Source organism: Caenorhabditis elegans, chromosome IV (assembly GCF_000002985.6).
Source record: "Caenorhabditis elegans chromosome IV".
In the NCBI taxonomy this organism is placed as follows: domain Eukaryota; kingdom Metazoa; phylum Nematoda; class Chromadorea; order Rhabditida; family Rhabditidae; genus Caenorhabditis; species Caenorhabditis elegans.
The window spans coordinates 1,310,006-1,328,294 of NC_003282.8; the positions used below are offsets into that span (position 1 = coordinate 1,310,006).

Here is an 18,289-nt window from a genome sequence, read left to right on the forward strand (position 1 = left end):
TGTTGTTTAGCGCTTTTAAAAATTGGCGCGAACGCGCAGGTGTTCAAACACTGTCCGTCGATTTTTCTCGCATTCCTCACAATTCTGTCGCTTTATAGCCGGCTTTCGCGCAAATTTTTGTGTAAATTACGTTAAAGTCACTTAAATTCAAGTTTTCCAGTGCGAAAAACTAACAAACTACTTGTTGCAACTCGGAAATTCAAAAAGTTGATTCGCAAATGAGCCAGCGATCATTTGGAAGTGAAATTGGAAATATGACGGCTGCTACGAATTCGAATGATATTGCGGAGTAAGTTTAAACGTGAATTTAAATTTAAAATGTTTTAAATAAAAAAATAAATTTTTTTTTAACTTATTTCTCGATTCTCCAAAATTTTGAGAGTTCTTTTTATTGTTTCTGGTGTAAAATTCAACGTTCTCTTCATTTTTCACATTGAAAACCCGTGAAAATCACTAAAAACCACTGGAAATTCATGAAAATCCAATAAAAACCAATGGGTGTGCAAGCGCGCCCCATTGCGAATATTTGAATTGTTTTTCGTTTTCGACTTTTTTTCTCCGAATTTCGAGCCAAATTTCTCTCTTTTTCCAGCGTTTCGCTCGCCACACCACTAAAATCGACGGAACAAATGGAAAAGTCGGAAAATGGGACAGGTTAGTGCCGAAAAATCGTGAATTTCCACCCGATTTTCACCTAGAAACCCGAAATTCCACAAAATAATGTTTCTTTTTTCAGCCGTCTCCCGCCTCCCAAAGCCACTCGCCATTGAAGTTTACTCGAAAGTTCACAATAGTGAGTGAAAAACCCAGAAATTGTGGATTTTTCATCAAAAATCTCCAAATTTTCGCTAGAAAACTAGATTTTTCGCGGAAAAATCCCCCAATTTTCAGGCAATTTATCAGAAGATGACCTTCTCGACGAAATTGAAGACCTAATTGATGAGAAATTCTTTGCCGGAGAGAAATTAATGAGCTCTGGCAAAGAATATACAGTGGTTTCCAGTGAAAAACGCGGTGGGCTCACACTTTACACAATGGAGGACGGCACCAAAATTGGACATCGCGATTTGAGGTGAAAATTGATGGAATTGCATGGTTTTCGGTGGAAAAATGTGGCGAAAAACCGTTGAATTTCGCTTATAAATCGGAGTTTTAGGCCAAAAATGACTAAAATCGTTAAATTTTCAGATTTTTCATGCAACAAATTTGAAAATTCCGCATTTTTTCTTCATTTTTCACCCAAAAAAAAAACCACTAAAGTTACAGGTTTTCATGAAAAATTGCTTATTTTAACCGAAAAATAACAAAAAATTGATTTTTTAATTCATTTCCCACGATTTTTACTTCAAAATTATCATTTTTAGGTCATTTTTTGAATTGAAAAACGGATTTTTAGATCTTTCCTGAGCAAAAATGGGGTTTTTTTCATTGAAAAATCGAGAATATCCCAATTTTTTAACCGGTAAATACGCTGAAATCGTGTTTTTCAGCCAATTTTAGACCTTTTTAAGTGAAATATAAAGTAAATCCACAAAATAGCTGCAAAAATGCGTAATTTTCAACATTTTTGCATGAAAAATCCAAAAATTTTCATGTTTTTTGATTAAAAACTCATAAAATTCGAGATTTTTGGACGGAAAATGCTTTAAAATATAATAATTTCACATAAAAAATGCTGAAATTTTTCATTTTTGCTATAAAAAATTTGAAAAATGTCAATTTTCAGCCAAAAAAGGGTCTCTCAGTGGGCGAAATTACGAAAAATGGCCATTTTTGCACTAAAAATCCCAGAAAATTCATTAAAATTTCCTCGAAAACCCGAAATTTCCAGTGAAAATTTATGGAAAATTAGTTTTTTCGTTCAAAAATTCGATTTTCCAGACAAAATGTCCACAAAAATTTGATTTTGCGGTGAAAAGTGTAAAAAACTGCAATTTTTTTTTTCAAAAATCCGTTTAAAAAGAGTCTGAAAAAGTTCAAAGATGTAATTTTGGATGAAAATTGTGTGAAATTTCACAATTTGGCGCTTAAATTGTCTCAAAAATAAGTGGAAATTACACTTTTTATGAAGAAAAATCCAAAATTTTAGAGAAAAAACCCTAATTTTCCCTCAATTTTCAGACGAAAAAAGGGTCTATCAGTGGAAGAAATCAAGAAAATCGCCATTGAAGATGCTGAATTTGTGGATGAAAAGCAGTGGAAAGTCCGGGAAGAACTGCTCGCCGAGAATCCGATTCGTGAAATTAAAAAATATGCTCCAATATTCTCAGCAAATCGGAAATCTACGCCGAAAACTGCTCAGCTCAGTGTGGCGGCAGAAGCCGATGATTCAGATGTACAAGAGGTGTCAATGGATGCTGAAAGTGGAGCAGAAGCTGCAAATAAAAGTGCTATGGTACGGGAAAATTTCGATTTTTAGCTGGAAAATTGAGAGAAAAATCTGATTTTTCGGAGAGGAAAAGTAAAGAAAAATCAGGATGTTAGCTGAAAATTGAAAAAAAAAGTAGATTTTCAGCTGAAAAATTGACAGAAACGCTATTTTTGTAGTCAAAGCTCGATTTTTCGTAGTAAAAATACAGAAAAATTAGGATTTTTCCTAAAAAATTGAATAAAACAGTGAAAAAATCGTGATTTTGACAGAGATCAACTAAATTCCGATGATTTTTAGCTTTAAAATTGACAAAATTTGTGAGAAATTAGATTTTTCGACTGAGAAATTGAGAAAAACGCCATTTTTCATAGTAAAAAATGAGGAAAAATGGGATTTTTATTTGTAAATTTCTGAAAAAACGAGAAAAATTGGATACATTTTGTGAAAAATCGAGAAAAAAACCACATTTTACAGTGAAAAATTGACTAAAATCTCGCAAAAATCGCCAAAATTGTGCCAATTTTCACCAAAAACTGTTAGAAAATATAATTTTTTAATGTAAAAATTGACAAAAATCATGCGAAATTTCCAATTTTCTGAGAACTTTCTGTTGAAACTTGTGAAAAAACCGAAAATTTTTGCAGAAAACTCCACGTGGAGCTCCGCGAGCATCTGGAGGCCCTGTGATCCTCTCGAGCCGCCGTTTACAAGAAAAACAGAAGGAAAAAGATGAAAAAGAGAAGGAAAAACTGGAGAAAAAGCAGAAAGAACAGGAAGAGAAGAAGCAGAAAAAAGAAGAGGAAAAGGCGAAAAAACTGAAAGAAAAAGAGGAAAAATTGAAGGAAAAAGAGGAAAAAGCGGCACGAAAAGCTGAGAAAAAGGAGAAAAATAATGGAACTATGGACAAATTTTTGAAAAAAGACACGGGCTCACCGAGCAGCAAAAATGCACCGTTATTCTCACCGTCGAAATGGGGAGAGAAGCGGATTGCTGTCGGAGTGAAAAAGATGGAAGATGCGTGGAAACGGCGCGATTTGGAGGTAAAAATGCAGAAAATTTGGAAAAAAAATGGAGCCAAAATGAAAACTATGTTTTTTTTTGGTTGAAAATTGTCTAGAAATTGCTAAAAATGGCTTAAATGTCCCTAAAAATCAATCGTATTTTGACTAAAAATTGTTTTGAATTTGAGAAAAAGCGCATTGAATTCGCTAAAATTAGCCAAAATCGTCTTAAGATTGTCATATTTTTGTGTGAACTTTTTTTTTTTGAATTGACGAAAACTCCTTGAAAATTGAGAAAATTTGGAAAAAATGAGCCAAAACGCTTTGATTTTGAACAAAAAAGGCTCAAAATTGTTCAAAAATCGTTAAAACTGGCTTAAAATTGCTTGAAATGCCTCTGAAATTTTGTATTTTGACTGAAAATTGCCGGAAAATTGTGAAAAAGTGCAAAGAATTCGGCAAAATCAGCAAAATGTGCCTTAAAATTGCCCGATTTTTGCTAAAAGTTAACGAAAACTTGGAAAAAATTGAGCCAAATATCTCTATTTTTGACTGAAAATTGGCTGAAAAAGTGACAAAAATGGCTAAAAATTACTCGAAATCGCTCTAATTTTGATGAAAACCCATTGGAAAACTGAGAAATATCACAGAAATTGCCCCTAAAATCAAGAAAATGACTGAAAATAAGCTAGAAATGCTGTAATTTTTTGCTGAAAATTGACTAAATTTGAGAAAATTGTGATAATTTTCGGATTTTTCCGAGAATTTTTACATGAAATTTCATCGTTTTCATCGATTTTTTGCCATTTTTTTCCCTAAAAGTGTGGAACTCAAAAATTTGTCTGAAAATGTTAATTTTCGACTTCAGATTTTTTGACTTTTTGCTGGAAATTAGCGAAAATTTCATCAAATTTTCGAGGTTTTCGGCGTGAAAATTTGTGTTTTTACAGTAAAAAACTCGAAAAACTTCACATTTTAACGATTTTCGGCTAAAAAAAATCAGTTTTCGGTCGAATTTTAGGATGAAAAACATGATTTTTAAGCTGAAATCGTCGGATTTTTGCCAATTTCATTTTTTTTTTCAACAAATCTGAAGATTTTCAGCATTTTTATGTGAAATTAGGCTATTTGGAGCATTTTCAGTCCTTTTTTTCTCGGTTTTTAGATAAAAAATTGAGTTTTTTGTTGAAAAAACAGTTTTTTATAGAAAAAATGACGAATTTAAGTATATTTTGAGTACTATTTTCCGTCAAAAAAAGCGTAATTTTCTTGATTTTTATATTTGAAAAAAATTCAAAATATCAATCTCTAAGCCTAAACCTAAGCCTAACCCTCTTAAAAAGGGAGAAATTTGCCGATGTTCAGCTAAAACCATCAGAAATATCGCAAAAACGGGAGTAAAAATAGATGAAATAGGCCAAAAATTGCAAAAAAAAATCCATGAAAATGCCCAGAAAACCCACATTTTTCAAGGCTTTTTGGTAGAAAATGCACTAAAATCTCTCAAAAATCCGCGAAAAACTGAAAGAAAATTAATTAAAATCGGTTAAAATATAGTGAAAATTGTCGAAAACTACCGAAATTTGATTGAAAATTACTTGAAAATTGCCAAGTTTGGGCGAAATCAAACTTAAAATTCATAAAAACTTATGGAAAATGTAGAAATTTTCCAATTTTTCCATCGCTTTTTTGCTCAATTTGCCAAATTTTCAGTCAAATTTCGGCTGTTTTCGACAATTTTCGGTATATTTTAACCGATTTTAATTGATTTTCTTTCAGTTTTTCGCGACCTTTTCAGAGTTTTTAGTGCATTTTCTACCAAAAATCTTGAAAATTGTGGTTTTCTGCGTCCACTGACGCCAAGCCGGAGCCCGATTTTCAGCGATTTTAATAATGTTTTTTTTTGCAGCTGTACAACGAAGCGTGCTCGTGGTGTGAGAAGAATCTTTCCGGCAATCAAAGATCCACTTTTGAGAATCCGATTTTCAAATTTTCTGTTCAAAAGCTCGTCGATAAAGCCAAGGATCGTGCTCATATGAAAGGAATGAAATGGGCTCAAAAAGCCGAATTTAAGGCTGAAATGAGTGAAAAACGAAAGGAATTGTATCAAAAATTTGAGCCTAAGATTAAAGCATGGTTTAATGAGGTAAATTTTCAGATTTTCCGCCGCTGGAAATTCCTTAAAATTGGCGTGAAAATGGCCCCCCCCCCAAAACTCTGAGAAAACGCGATAATTTAACTGGAAATTTGGTCAAAAAGCTCTAAAATTCGTGGTAAATCTTGTGAAAATCTGAAAAAATTTTGGCTTAAAATTGTTAAATATCAGCGGAAATTGAGAAAATAGCTGAAATTCAAAAAAAATTTGGCCTGAAAATGCCAAATTTTAGCTCAAAAACCATCAGAAATTTGGTGGCAAAAACCGGAGTAAAAATGGATAAAATAGGCGATAAATTGCAGAAAAATCCATGAAAAAAAACACAGAAAACCATATTTTTCAAGATTTTTGGTAGAAAATGCACTAAAATCTCTCAAAAATTCGCGAAAAACTGAAAGAAAATCAATTAAAATCGGTTAAAATATACCGAAAATTGTCGAAAACAGCCGAAATTTGACTGAAAATTTGGCAAATTGAGCAAAAAATCGATGAAAAATTGGAAAATTTCTACATTTTTCATAAGTTTTTATGAATTTTAAGTCTGATTTCGCCCAAATTTGGCAATTTTCAAGTAATTTTCAATCAAATTTCGGTCGTTTTCGACAATTTTCACTATATTTTAACCGGTTTTAATTGATTTTCTCTCAGTTTTTCGCGAATTTTTGAGAGATTTTAGTGATTTTTCTAACAAAAATCTTGAAAAATGTGGGTTTCTGCGTATTTTCATGGATTTTTTTTTTCATTTTTTGGCCTATTTCATCTATTTTTTTACTCCCGTTTTTGCGATATTTCTGATGGTTTTAGCTGAAAATTGGCAAATTTAAGCTAAAAATTCTTTGATTTTCTACTGAATTTTCTCTAAATTTCAGCTCTTTTCAAGTTTTCCGCTGAAAATTGGCAATTTCAAGTCAAATTTTCACTGAATTTAACAGTTTTCGACCAATTTTCTGCCATTTTCCATGTATTTTCAGTTGGAATTTGCCAAAAATTTACAGATTTTCCCATATTTCCCCCCCGAATTTCAGCTTTTTGACCGAATTTTTAGCTGAAATTTGGCAATTTTAGGCCAAAATTTTGCAGATTTTCACAAAATTTTTCACGAATTTCAGAGATTTTCATGTTTTTAGCTGAAAATTTTGCAGATTTTCACTGAATTTTCACAAAATTTCAGCTTTTTCACCGAATTTTTGCCATTTTACATGTATTTTCAGTTGAAATTTGGCAATTTTAGGCCAAAATTTTGCAGATTTTCACTGAATTTACTCTGATTTTCCGCTTTTTGACCAAAATTTCTGTTTTTTTTTCATCATATTTTCACCCTAAATTCACTAAATTTTCTTTTTTCAGGACATTGCTCTCGACGATTTGCTCGTAACATGTGAAAATTTGGAGCTTTTGGACGCAAAACGTGTCAATTGTGACGAAGAACTGCTCAAATGTCTGGAAATTTCGCAGTTTTTCGTTTCAATGCGAAAAATTTTGCTATGGAACGAGAATATCACTGCCGAACAGCTTCGTGATGATCTTCACGGAGGATTTGATGGATTTAAGCGATCCACGTACAAAATGATTGCAAATTTGTTGGAAACTGCGCTTCAGGTGCGGCGGGAAATTCCTGTTTTTCAGCTCGAAAAACGCGAAAATTCGGAATTTTAACCCGAAAAATGGCGGCGGAATTCGACAAATTTCAAGCTTTTCAGCTGAAAATCTGTCGAATTTCGCAGTTTTTACCTGAAATTCAGCTAAATTTTGTTGAGGTTTTGAACTGAAAATCTGCCAAATTTCGCTGACTTTTGGCTGAAAAATCGGCTTTTTCAGCTAAAAAATCGTCAATTCAATTTCAGATTTTTAACCAGAAATTGAGCTAAATTTTGAATTTTTGGCTTAAAAATTTGCCAAATTTTGTCATTATTTAGTGAGAAATCTGTGAAATCTTAGACTTTTTTTTTGCTAAAAATTCGTCACATTTCGAATTTTTAAGCTAAAATTTGCCAAATTTTGCAGTTTTTAGCTGAAAATTCGAGATTTTCAGCAAAAAATCCGCCAAATTTCGAATTTTTTAGCTGAAAATTCGTCAAATTTCAGATTTCTAGCTGAAAATCTGCCAAATTTTGGATTTTTTAGCTAAAAAATCGTCAAAATTTTCCACTTTTAGTTGAAAATTCAAAAATTTTGAATTTTTTTAGCTGTAAATTCGTCAAATTTCAGATTTCTAGCTGAAAATCTGTCAAATTTTTACATTTTTTAGCTGAAAATTGGCTAAATTTTGACTTTTCGGCTGAAAATATATCGAATTTCGGTGTTTTTTTTTCGGTTGAAATCCGTCTAATATTGAAAATTTTAGCTGAAAATTTCTCGAAATTCGAGAAATTTAGCTTAAAATCCGCCGAATTTTGTCATTTTCAGTGAGAAATCTGTCAAATTCCTGACTTTTCAATTGAAAATTAGTCAGTTTTGAGCCAAAATTTTCAACTTTTTCAGCAAAATTTTACTTTTTTACAGCTAAAAACCCCAATTTTCCCCCTAAAAAATGCAAATTTTTCAGGAAAAAGAGCACGAAAAGGCGGCTCATTGCAACGCTCGACTCTCGGAATTCCCAATAAATGAGCACACAATCTCAGAGCTCATTCGCGCATTTTTCATTGGAAGTACAGAAACTTCGTTCAAAAGAGACGGAAAACGTGCTGCTCGCGGAGCCCACGATGATGACGATGAGGAGGATGGTGATGAGGAAGAGATGGATTCACGGGAAAAAGTTGTAGAAATTGAGGAAAAACCGGAAGAAAATGTGGAAAATGGCGCTGCTGAAAATGGAGAAATCGGAGACGATGAGGAGGAAAATTCGGAATCGGAGCTCCAAAAACAGCGAATTTTGGCTCTTTTCGCAGATTCGTGTCATATTTATGAGCTCCCCGCTGGTGCACAGCTTGAAGTTCTCTGTGCAATGAAAGAAGTTGTACATGGGCTCCCAATTATTCGAGAATGGTTCCTGAGGGATGCTAACTCGGAAAAGCTCACCGAGCACAAGAAGGAGGCCAATCGGATTCGGAATGAGGTGTGAAAATGCGAAAAATGTGACCTAATTTTGGAGAAAATTCGGTGAAAATCAGAAAAATTGACTCATTTTGGCTCAGAGAGCTCTATTTTTACCCTGAAATTGCTTAAAAACGAGAAAAAATTTTTGAAATTGACTGAAAAATGCACGAATTTTGGCTAAAAAGCTGAAATTTTAGCCCCACAAAGTTGAAATTTTGACCAAAAACTCCAAAATTTCGGTAATTAAACTCGATTTTTTACTGCAAAAAGTTGAAAAAAAATTTTTTTGGCAATAAGTCTGCTATTTTCTCTGAAAAAGCCTGAATTTTGGCCAAAAAAACCGGATTTTTTTGACAATTTCTTTGAGAAAAGCGAACATTTCTACAAACAAAAAAAAACGGAAAAATCGGTAAAAAATGATATATTTTCAATGTAAAATAGTTCAAAAACAGTATTTGTCAACCTAAAAATTAGAGTTTTCATTGAAAAAACTCGACAATTTCGGCAAAAATGTTAGAATTCCGACCAAAAATGCTGAAATTTTTGCTGAAAAACCTAAATTTTAACCCAAAAAGCTAGAATTTTGATTTAAAAATTGAAATTTTCAGCAAAAATGCAACAATTTTGAAGGAAAATATCTTAAAAACCGAGTATTCGACATAAAATCTGGAAAATAATCTGGAAAATTTGTCGGTTTTTTCTGATTTTTCACCCAAAAACGCTGAAACTTTCGTTGGAAAATTGCAAAAATTTGCCAAAAAATGCTAGAATTTCAGCAATAAAATTGCACTTTAATTCCAGCAGCAACTTCAACATTTTTTGCAATTATTGCTGAGATACTTAAATTTTAACCCAAAATGCTAGAATTTTGATTAAAAAATTGAAAATTTCAGCAAAAATGCAACAATTTTGAAGGAAAATAGCATCATGCCGATTAATTAGGTTTTTAAGCTATTTTCCGTCAAAATTGTATCATTTTTGCTGAAAATTTCAATTTTTTAATCAAAATTCTAGCATTTTGGGTTAAAATTTAAGTATCTCAGCAATAATTGCAAAAAATGTTGAAGTTGCTGCTGGAATTAAAGTGCAATTTTATTGCTGAAATTCTAGCATTTTTTGGCAAATTTTTGCAATTTTCCAACGAAAGTTTCAGCGTTTTTGGGTGAAAAATCAGAAAAAACCGACAAATTTTCCAGATTATTTTCCAGATTTTATGTCGAACTCGGTTTTTAAGATATTTTCCTTCAAAATTGTTGCATTTTTGCTGAAAATTTCAATTTTTCGGTCAAAATTCTAGCATTTTGGGTTAAAATTTTGGTTTTTCAGCAAAAAATGCATATTTTCTGGCCGAAATTTCATATTTGTGCAATTATTTTTTTGTTTAAAACCGTTGAAAATCTGCTGGAAAACTATAAAAAACAAGTTGAAACTCTCTAAAAAAAGTTTCTTTAAAAACTTTAAAAATTAGTTTAAAAACCGTTCTAAAATGCTGAAAATTTGCCATTTTCGAGTGTTTTTTATTCTCAGAATTACCTAACTAATTTTACCACTTTCTACTTTTTTCAGATGGAACAATTTCATCAACAACTTCAAGATTTCCCGCCAATTCCAGAGATCACTGAAAGTATGACACGTACACAGACACGTGAAGCCGAACAATCACTCCGTCGTCGGGAGAAGCTTGAAAATCAATTGGACACTCTGAAAATCGAATTGGAAGAGAATCGAGAGGCGACAGCACGTGAAGTTGACGATTTGGAACGAATTTTCCGTGTAGTTCATATTGGAAATGATCGTCATCTGCGGAAATACTATTGGTTCGCTTATAGTTCAGATGCGGCGATTTGGGTTCAAGATGTAAGGCGATTGGCTTGAAAAGCCTGGAAAAACGGCTTGAAAATCGGAATTTTAGGCTGAAATGGGCCTTGAAACCTGCAAAAGTGCCTTGAAATCGAATTTTTGCATCGAAAATGGGTTAAAAAGCCCCAGAAAGCCTTAATCAGCTTCTAAAGCTTAAAAGGTGTGAAAAAACGGCTTGAAAATCAAAATTTCAGGCTAAAATAGGCCTTGAAATATCTGAAGGAGCCCTCAAATCGGGTTTTTGTATCGAAAATGGGTTTAGAGCCGTAAACAGCTTAGAAAGCCTAAAAAAGCTTGAAAAGCCTGAAACAAAAAGCTCTAAAATAGGAGCTATAGGCTGAAATAGGCCCCCCGAAACATGCAAAAATGCCTTAAAATCGGCTTTTTGAAGTCGAAAATAAGCTTAGAAAGCCTTACGCAGCTTCTAAAGCTAAAAAAGCCTGAAAAACGGCTCGAAATCAGAATTTCAGGCTGAAATAGGCCTTGAAACATGTATAAAATAGTGTAAAATTGGCTTGGAACCTGAAAATTTGCTCAACAATTTGTGCATTTTAGACCGAAATTGGCAAAAACAAAAAAAACTCTGATTTTTCAAGTGTGAAATTGGACCTAAAATATAAAGATTTTCTTGCAGTTTGGCACCACATCCTACGAGAAATGGGTACGTGATTGCTCGGAGAAGGGATTTATGGATGTTGAGAGCTCCGACGTTGAAAATCGACCAGAATACGAGGATTTGTGAGTTTACGAGCACGAAAAATTGACAAAAACCGAGAAAATCTGAAAAAAATCTCAATTGAAAATCGAAAAATAATTAAAAAATTCGACGGAAAATTCGACATTTTTCACAAAAAAAAAAACGTCCAAAAATTGATTTAAAATCACCGAAAAATTCTAAAAATCAGCTGCATTTTTTTGAGTAAATTTAGGTAGAAAATCACAATTTTTCAGCCAAAAATTGTGAAAAATGTCCGAAAATAGGTGTGAAGATTTGAAATTTTTCCACAAAAATCAGTCTAAAATATAATAAAAATCACTTGAAATAGTGAAAATTCGTTAAAAAATTCAATTTGAAAACCTAAAAACACCTTTAAAAAAATTAATAAAATTCGGCGGAAAATTCGAAATTTTTCACAAAAAAAATTGAAAATTGATTCAAAAAGTCGAAAAATTGATTTAAAATCACCTAAAATCCGGAAAATTCTCTGTTTTTGGAATAAATTTAAATTTAGGAATCACAAATTTTCATTAAAAAAAAACAGTGAAAAACGACTGAAAACTCATTGGAAAATTACAATTTTTCACGAAAAAAGTCTAAAAATTGGTCTATAACCGCCAAAAATGAGCGAAAATTCGAAAAATTAGCTGTTTTCACACAAATTTTCATCAAAAAAACAGTGAAAAATGACCCAAAATTCGGAATATTAGCGAGGAAAATTCGACATTTTTCACAAAAAAGTCCAAAAATTGATTTAAAATCTCCGAAAATTCGAAAAATTAGCCATTTTAAGAGTAAATTTTGGTAGAAAATCACAAATTTTCACCTAAAAATAATGAAAAATGTCCGGAAATTGGTGACAATTTTGCGAAATTTTCTCAAAAAACATCAGTTAAAAATGAGAAAATGCCCGTTTTTAAGTGAAAAATTTAACAAAATTTTCAGACCTCTAACCTCGAGCCAATCATCTGAAACTTGGTACAAACTTGACACGGAGCCAGCAATCCGTCAGCTTATGACCCAACTGAAAACCAATGGAAAACGAGAGAAATTGCTGAAAAAGTACCTACGAAACAATATGGATGACATTATTTCGAGCATTTTGAGAAAAGAGAAGAAGCAGAAAAAAGATGATGGAGAGGAGGAGGATGAAGAAGCATCGGAAGAGGATGAAGCTTCTGCTGCTGCTGAAAATGGAGAAGAGAAAATGGAGACTGAGCAGAATGGTACTGGAAAATTCGGATTTCCGGGTGAAAATTGACCCTGAAAGCTTAAAATTCCAGATTTTTCACTGAAAAAGTTCAATTTTCCTACAAAATTTTGGCCAAGGAGCTTAAAAATGACAAAAAAAATACCGTTTTTTCTGTGAACATGGCCCGTTTTTATCTGAAAATTCTCTAATTTTTTGAATGCTGCTGGAAAAAATTTCATTTCTTGGTGAAAATTGAAAAAAAACGCTGAAAGCTCAAAATTCCCCGAAATTTTGATTGAAATATGAGATTTCCAGCAGCAAAAATTTGCTCTAAAACCCTGAAAATTCCAGATTTTTCACTGAAAAGTTCAGTTTTTTTTTTTGCAAATCTGCGGCCAAGGAGCTTAAAAATGATTGAAAAAAAGCGGAAAATTCTAACAAAAATTGCTCGTTTTTATCGGAAAATTTCTAAATTTTAGTGCAAATTTTGTTGAATGGCACGGGAAATTTCAAATTTCCACACGGCGACCAAAAACCGGAAATTTTCTGTCCAAAATTGATGAAAAATCATCGAAATGAGCAGTTTGAGCAGCTCAAGTGCTCGCAAATATAAAATTTCATTAAAAAATCCGAATTTTCAGACCGATTTTAGAAAAAAAAATTGCTAAAAAAGCCAAAAAATGGAAAAAATGCTCAAAATTCCAATAAAAACGTTGAATTCAGCAAACTTTGAGAATTTCTCAGAAACTTTTTTTTTTTTGAATTTTCAACCAAAAATTGAATTTTTAAACTCAAATTTATCAGAATTTCAAGAGATTTTTTCACTAAAAATCTCGATTTTTTCCAGAAACCGCCGCCGCCGCCGCCGCCGAGACCCAAGAAGCCGAAAAAAATGCCCGCCGCTTCACCGGACGTTTTGGCTCATTGAAGAGAACAATGAGCGAACTTTTGAATGATTGGAAACAGTCTGGAATATCGAAAATTGTGGATTCGCAAGTATTTGAAGCCCGAATGCTCGAAGCGAATACACTTGACGAAATGAAACGACTTGTCACAGAACTTGTCACTTCGATTCCTGTTGAATGTGTCATTGAGAAGTTCCCACAGAATGTGGCTATTGCGAAAAGTTCGTAAAAAAAACCCCCGGAGAAATGGTTAAAACTGACTGAAAAATCGAATTTTCGAGGCGATTTTCGGTCTAATAGCGAGAAATTCGTTTTTAGATCGAAAAAATGTTGCGGAAAACTGCAGTTTCGTTATAAAAATGACTAAAAATAGCTGAAATTTCGATGAACAATTTTTGGATTTAAAAAAACAAACTTTTTTCCGAAAAAAATTTGAAAAATTATGAATTTTTTTGAATTTTTCGACCTTTTTGATGGGAAAATAGAAAAATTATGGATGTTCCGATTTTTACGGAAATGTTTTTGAATTTTCCTACTTTGTTAATGGAAAAATTGGAAAAATTATCAATTTTTACCGAAAAATTCGAGAATTTTTGAATTTTTCGACTATTTTATTGGAAAAATGGAAAAATTATGAATTTTCCGATTTTTTCCGAGCAAAATGCCGAATTTTCAACTACTTTCTTTTATTTTCTCACAAAACCTCAAAATTCTTAGAAAAGCTGAATCAGACTATGAAAATTGGTGCAAAATTTGGAATTTGTGCGATCTTGTTTAGTTTTCACTAGATTTTGTTTCGAATTTGTCGAAAATTCCTACGTTTAGTCCAAAAACTAGCTAATTTAAGCCTAAAACTGTCTAAAATTTTCATTTTTCAGCCAAAAGCCAAAAGATGTTCGTCTTTTGCCAAAAAAAAAGGGTAAAACTATGGATTTTCGGCTTTTTTTCCAGAAAAATGGAAAATTTTAGGCTTTTCAATTTTTTAAAAAGGAAATTCGACAAATTGTCACAATTTTATGACCTTTCCCAGAAAAATTGGAATTATTAAGCTTTTAAGACGTTTTTTTCAGTTTTACTGGCATTTTCTTATTAATCTAGATGAGAGCTTCAATTTAAGTATAAATATGGCGTATTTTACGCAAATTTTAAACAAAATTGGGTCTCGCCACAAAATTCTACAGTAACCCACAGGTTTTCGTGGTGGGACCCAATTTTTTCAGACTTTGCGCAAAGTAGGTCAAAGTTATACGGTAACTCGGCAACAATATTGTCTGTGACTTGTGTGTTTCTCTATCCGAATTGATGGTTTGAATAGTGGTATTCTCGGCTGAAACATGCAATAAATACCGTATTCCAACCAACAATTTGTGCAATAGAGCACATTTGTCACCGGAGATGCGGAAGCTATGCCCAAATTTTCATTTTTCCGGTGGAAAATAAACTGGTGAAATCCGGTGACAAATTTGGAATTTGTGCGATTTTAGTTAATCTGGTGTTAATATTCGCTACATTTTGTTTAAAAGTTTTCGAAAATTCATAGGCTTCAGGGGGTTAAAAACTAGCTAGTTTAGGCTGAAAACTGTCCAAATTTGAATTTTACAAATTTTGATGAAAATATGTCAAATTAGGCGAAAATTAGCAGAAAATTCGGAAAATAACTAGATTTTCAAAGTCAAAATTTAACTTTTTTTTTGCATTTTCCAGAGTGCTTCTCCCATCTAAAAATGCCACGTTTCTGCCGTCGTGTACAGGAAGCTTCAAATGCATCCTGTCTTCACATGCTTCTAGCCTATTTTGATGCCCGAATCGACCAACAACGTACACTTCCAGAACTTTCATGTCAAGTGTGCCGCCGGAAGACTGGAACCGAGAGGAAGCTGATGTGTAAGCAGTGTTCTACAGTATTCCATTACGGTTGTCATCGTCCAACGATTAGTCGAGCTCTTTTCGAAGAGGAAGGCTTCAAGGAGGGATGGTGGTGTGCAAAGTGTACTAAGGAAGATCGTAGAAGGCAACTATCGGAAGCTAAGGAGGATCTTCGACAGAAGGAAGAAGGTGGAGGGGATGAAGAAGATCATCATGGAAGTGGTGAATCTGACGATGAGGATGAGGAGGATATTGTTGAAGAAGAGACTCGAGGAAGATCTGCTAAACGAAAGGCCAACGCTGCAATGCGAGATGTGCTTGAATTTGAGGGAGTGCTGAGGCAGACGCCTGCCCCGCCACCGCCGAAGCGGCAGAAGACCGTTGTTGTGCCGGTAAGGGTGAAAATTGGATGGAAATTCTGGCGAAAAACTGGGTTTTACTGGATTTTTTCCCAAAAAAATTGGAAAAATTATGGATTTTAGAAAAACAAAGGAAAAAACGGAAAATATAGAACTTTCGACAACTTTTTTCCGAAAAAAATTGATTGAACAATTTAGGACTTTTCCGACTTTTTATGGAAAAAAATTCAAAAAATTATGGTTCTTTTCCGATTTTTACGAATATATTGGAAATTTTTTGGATTTTGGAAAAACAAAGGAAAAAACGGAAAATATAGGATTTTCGACTTTTTTTTTCCGAAAAAAGTCAATTTTTGGTTCTTTCCTTTTTTTTCAGGAAAAAATTGGAAAATTTCTGGGTTTTCCCGACTTTTTATGAAAAAAATTCAAAAATTTTGGATTTTTCAGTTTTTTTCCGGAGAAAGAGCAAAAATTTGGGGTTTGCCGGATTTTTTCCGACGAAAATTGGAAAAATTATGGATTTTTCCGATTTTTTCCGAAAAAAACGGAACATTTTAGGTCTTTTCCGACTTTTTATGGAAAAAAAATTCAAAAAATTATGGTTCTTTTCCGATTTTTACGAATATATTGGAAAATTTCTGGATTTTTCGATTTTTTTTTCCGGAAAAATTGACCAATTTTTAGTTTTTTCACCCTCTTTTCCAGAGAAAAATTGGAAAAAAAACTGATTTGCTACCGAAGAAATTGAAAAAATTATGGATTTTTCGACTTTTTTTCAGAAAAAATTGGAATATTTTTGAATTTTGGAAGATTCGTCTAAAATTAGAAATTTTTCGAAAATATCTATTCCCAAATTTTCCATTTGTTGAGCAAAATTTTGTGAGTTTTGCGAAAAACTGGGTTTTACTGGATTTTTTCCCAAAAAAATTGGAAAAATTATGGATTTTAGAAAAACAAAGGAAAAAACGACGGAAAATATAGAATTTTCGACTTTTTTCCGAAAAAAAATTGAACAATTTTTGGTTCTTTCCATTTTTCTTTTCCGGAAAAAAGGTCAATTTTTGGGTTTTCTAACTGTTTTACCAAAAAATTGGAAATTTTTTGATTTTGGAAAAACAAATGAAAAAACGGAAAATATAGGATTTTAGACTTAAAAAAAATCAATTTTTGGTTCTTTCCATTTTTTTTTTTGCCGGAAAAAATTGGAAAATTTCTGAGTTTTCCCGACTTTTTATGAAAAAAATTCAAAAATTTTGGATTTTTCAGTTTTTTTCCGGAAATATTAAACAATTTTTTTTCTCACCCTTTTTTTCAGAGAAAAATTGGCAAAAAAAAACTGATTTGTTACGGAAGAAATTGACAAAAAATAGATTTTTCGACTTTATTTCCGGAAAAAATTGAAAATGTTTGGATTTTTTGGAAGATTCGTCTAAAATTAGAAATTTTCAGCCAATAAAATTTAGACAATTTCTCGAAAATATATGTATTTCCAAATGTTCCTTTTTTTTGAGCAAAAACTTGTGAATTTTCATTCAATTTGTCCAGAAAATCAATTTTTCCGTAATTTTTCCGCTACTTTGAAAAAAAATTAGGTCTAACAAAAACCTACAGTAACCCACAGGTTTTCGTGGCGGGACCCAATTTTTTAGACATTGCGCAAAGTAGGACAAAGTTATACTGAACTAAATTTCCCTGTATATTGTCTGTGACTTGTGTGTTTCTCTATCCGAATTGATGGTTTGAATAGTGGTATTCTCGGCTGAAACATGCAATAAATACCGTATTCCAACTAACAATTTGTGCAATAGAGCACATTTGTCACCGGGGATGCGGAAGCTATGCCCAATTTTTCAATTTTTTGTTAAAAACTTGAGAATTTTTCCAGAAAATCAATTTTTCCAAATTTTCAGGAAGTGCTGGAGCTGTTCAACTCGATCGAACGTGCCAATCCTCGACTCTACAAGACCCTGCAACAAATTCCCGGCCAATCCCGTTCGACACGTAACGCTCAACACGAGAATCGCTCTCTGCCGGATATTGAGCAAGATTTGGACGTTTACACGTCTGCCGAGCAGCTTCACGAGCATTTGAGCCAATTCTTCCGTCATGCACGTGGATACATTGAGACTCATAACCCAAGAAAGTTGGATGATCTTGATGAGCTCATTTCTGAACTCAATTTTATGTGATTTATTTCGGAATACACTGAAAAATCTTCTTTTTTTTTTGAAAGTGTATCATTTTTATTGTGAAAAGTGTCCTAAAATGCAGTTGAAATGTTGAAAAATCGGTTTTTTAAATTAAAAATTTAAATTTTCGGAATTTTTTCCCAAAAAAATTGAATATTTTAAATTTTCCGATTTTTTTTCCAAAAAATTCGAATTTTTCAAATAAAAATTTCCAAAAATATGAATTTAATTTTTTTTTTGAAAAAATTCGAAATTTTTCGACTTTTATTTGCAAATTTGGAGATTTTTCCAGTTTTCGCAGAATTTTTTGATATTTTTTCTACATTTTTTACTTTTTTCCCTATTTTCTCACTATTTAATCCCAAAAAAAACTATCAATTTCTTATTTTTCTCACTTTTTCACAGATTCTCCAAATTTTCCTGTCCCTTTAAGATTTTTTTTCACCCCCCGGCAACGAGTTTTGGCATTTTTTTGAAATTTTTCATCATGGCATTCGATCATTTTATCTAATTTATTGTAATTTTTTGGGTGAGAACCCCCTCATTTTTCGATTGTAAAACGTTGAAATAAAGTTGGCACACGTAATAATGAAGTTACAGTAATCCAGCGGTGGGTCTCGAGTGGAAAACTTGGAAA

The 18,289-nt window shown here is 32.5% G+C and overlaps 1 protein-coding gene across 2 annotated transcripts; it reads left to right on the plus strand.

Moving 5' to 3' along the window:
* Positions 1 to 160: 160 nt before the first annotated feature.
* On the plus strand, positions 161 to 18,238 carry F53H1.4 (PHD-type domain-containing protein). 2 transcript variants are annotated; one of them, NM_001028046.7, is made up of 15 exons: positions 161 to 289; positions 593 to 654; positions 737 to 793; positions 892 to 1,072; positions 2,122 to 2,395; positions 3,016 to 3,411; positions 5,282 to 5,518; positions 6,875 to 7,126; positions 8,073 to 8,582; positions 10,130 to 10,420; positions 11,058 to 11,161; positions 12,087 to 12,367; positions 13,181 to 13,459; positions 14,943 to 15,496; positions 17,374 to 18,238. In NM_001028046.7, exons 1-15 carry the CDS (start codon positions 219 to 221, stop codon positions 17,650 to 17,652), a joined length of 3,828 nt encoding a protein of 1,275 aa, NP_001023217.2. In that variant the 5' UTR covers positions 161 to 218; the 3' UTR covers positions 17,653 to 18,238. The 2 variants fall into 2 exon arrangements, with proteins under 2 accessions (NP_001023217.2, NP_001379979.1); NM_001392255.2 differs by lacking the exon at positions 161 to 289 and having other exon boundaries at positions 17,374 to 18,199.
* Positions 18,239 to 18,289: the final 51 nt, after the last annotated feature.